Source organism: Sesamum indicum, linkage group LG15, assembly GCF_000512975.1.
Source record: "Sesamum indicum cultivar Zhongzhi No. 13 linkage group LG15, S_indicum_v1.0, whole genome shotgun sequence".
Taxonomy (NCBI): Eukaryota; Viridiplantae; Streptophyta; class Magnoliopsida; order Lamiales; family Pedaliaceae; genus Sesamum; species Sesamum indicum.
This window is the reverse complement of record NC_026159.1, coordinates 9,368,057-9,369,711: the sequence shown is the minus strand read 5'-3', so window position 1 is coordinate 9,369,711 and position 1,655 is coordinate 9,368,057. Positions and strand designations below refer to the sequence as shown.

At 30.3% G+C, this 1,655-nt stretch overlaps 1 protein-coding gene across 7 annotated transcripts in view; it reads right to left on the bottom strand.

Annotated features, from left to right (window-relative positions):
• LOC105178295 overlaps positions 591-1,655 on the bottom strand; it is a 7,941-nt gene continuing 6,876 nt past the window's right edge. For all 7 annotated transcript variants that reach the window (XR_002288300.1, XM_011101744.2, XM_020698933.1 and 4 more), the window contains one exon: positions 591-1,006. Coding sequence is in view for 6 of the 7 variants with exons in the window: in XM_011101744.2 (XP_011100046.1) it covers positions 912-1,006 (95 nt within the window). In the remaining variant the exon portion in view is untranslated. The remainder of the gene's footprint in view (positions 1,007-1,655) is intronic.

Sequence of the window (1,655 nt, the reverse complement as noted above, 5' to 3'; positions counted from 1 at the left end):
TTAATTAAAAAATTCACTAAAAGAACTGAATGAAAATTGATATTTATCTTCGATTGACTTATTATTGATCTATTGTAGGTCAAATAAATTTTTTCGACTAAACTATCCTTATAACAATGAAAAATGTACCTCCTCACATGCATTAACATCTAAGGGATAATTTAGTTATAAAAATTTGACTTGCAATCAATCAGAAATAAACCAATCGAAATTAAATATAGATTTTTATCCCTTTTTTTTTAATAAATATCAACAAATTCGATGAATTTTAATTAACATACACTTATTTGATTAGACGGAAGCAAGCCTCAAGAGTACATACTAGATGTACTTTTCCAAACCATAGGGGAGTGTAATTACACCAAATCATGGAAGGAGAGTGTAAATATCCCTTGTTCTAACGAGTCTATTATAATTTCATAAAAAAAGTTAATCATCAACAATCAATACATTAATATAACTAAAACAATGAAACCGCATAATACAGCGGTTTAATCAAAATGTCAATATTCAATCAATTCATCAATATAACTAAAAACAATGAAACAAATTAAAATAAACTAATATAAAGTAGGACAAATACCAACATATCTGACAGAACTTATGGAAACTCTTAATCATTAAACTAAAAAATCATGGGTCTTGATCATTCTATCCTCAAACAGTTCAATATATTCAGAATTCCGTTGCATGTTTTAACTAGATTCTGCAACTTTTCTGCCAAAATATTCTATTACCAACATATTTAAGTAATAACTGATATACCATAAATGGCCTGGAGGAGGGTAGCAAGAACAGGACATGCCTGAGAGACCAAGACTACCCTTTTGCGTATTAATGTCAAAAACCACTGGAGTTTGTTCTAACCTGAAACCAACACCATTACAAGTCTGCCATGAAAGTACAACTTACTAGGCTTGTGAAAATGCTGCTCGATATCGAGCTTCGTCTTCTATCACTGGTGGTATATGCCATGTTCCGAGGGAAGGACCATATGTCTTCCCACCTGAAGGATTTAAAACCACAAGTAGTTTGCTTTATTGAGAAAACACATTAATAGGGTGTTTCAATGAGCTTATAGACTTTTAAAAAACATCTTATAACATGTTTTAGAACTTATAAGATGTTGCTAAGTGTTTGATAAACTTTTTAGAAAATGAACTTATAAGATCAAAAACAAAATGTTAGGAGATTCTAAATAGCTCTATGAAAAGGTGAGTAGTTTCAAATCTATTTTACATATTTAACAAGTTAGTTCAATTTTCTTCATATTAGTCAGATATTTGCCATTAGGAACATACATAAGCACCATGCTCTTATTTCATCCAAAAACTTCAATTCCTTATTTCTAAAATAAGGTCTAAAATCTTTTCTAAATTTGTTTTATCCAACAAGAGTTGAAACTCAGCTCAAGCTCGATGCTATCAATTAAAAAATAATAAAAGCATGTGTGAAAAAGATCAAGAAAATCAGGTTCAACTTGTGCAATGTTAAAGACAAAATGAAACACGATTTCCAACTGGACAAGAAATTCAAACCAAGCTTGAAGATTATGTAACTCGATAACTTGACTTGATTTGTTTACACCCTTAATTAAGACGTTGATTGACCAAAGAGCAGTATGGCTTATTTGTGAATCTAAGTTCAGCACAGCA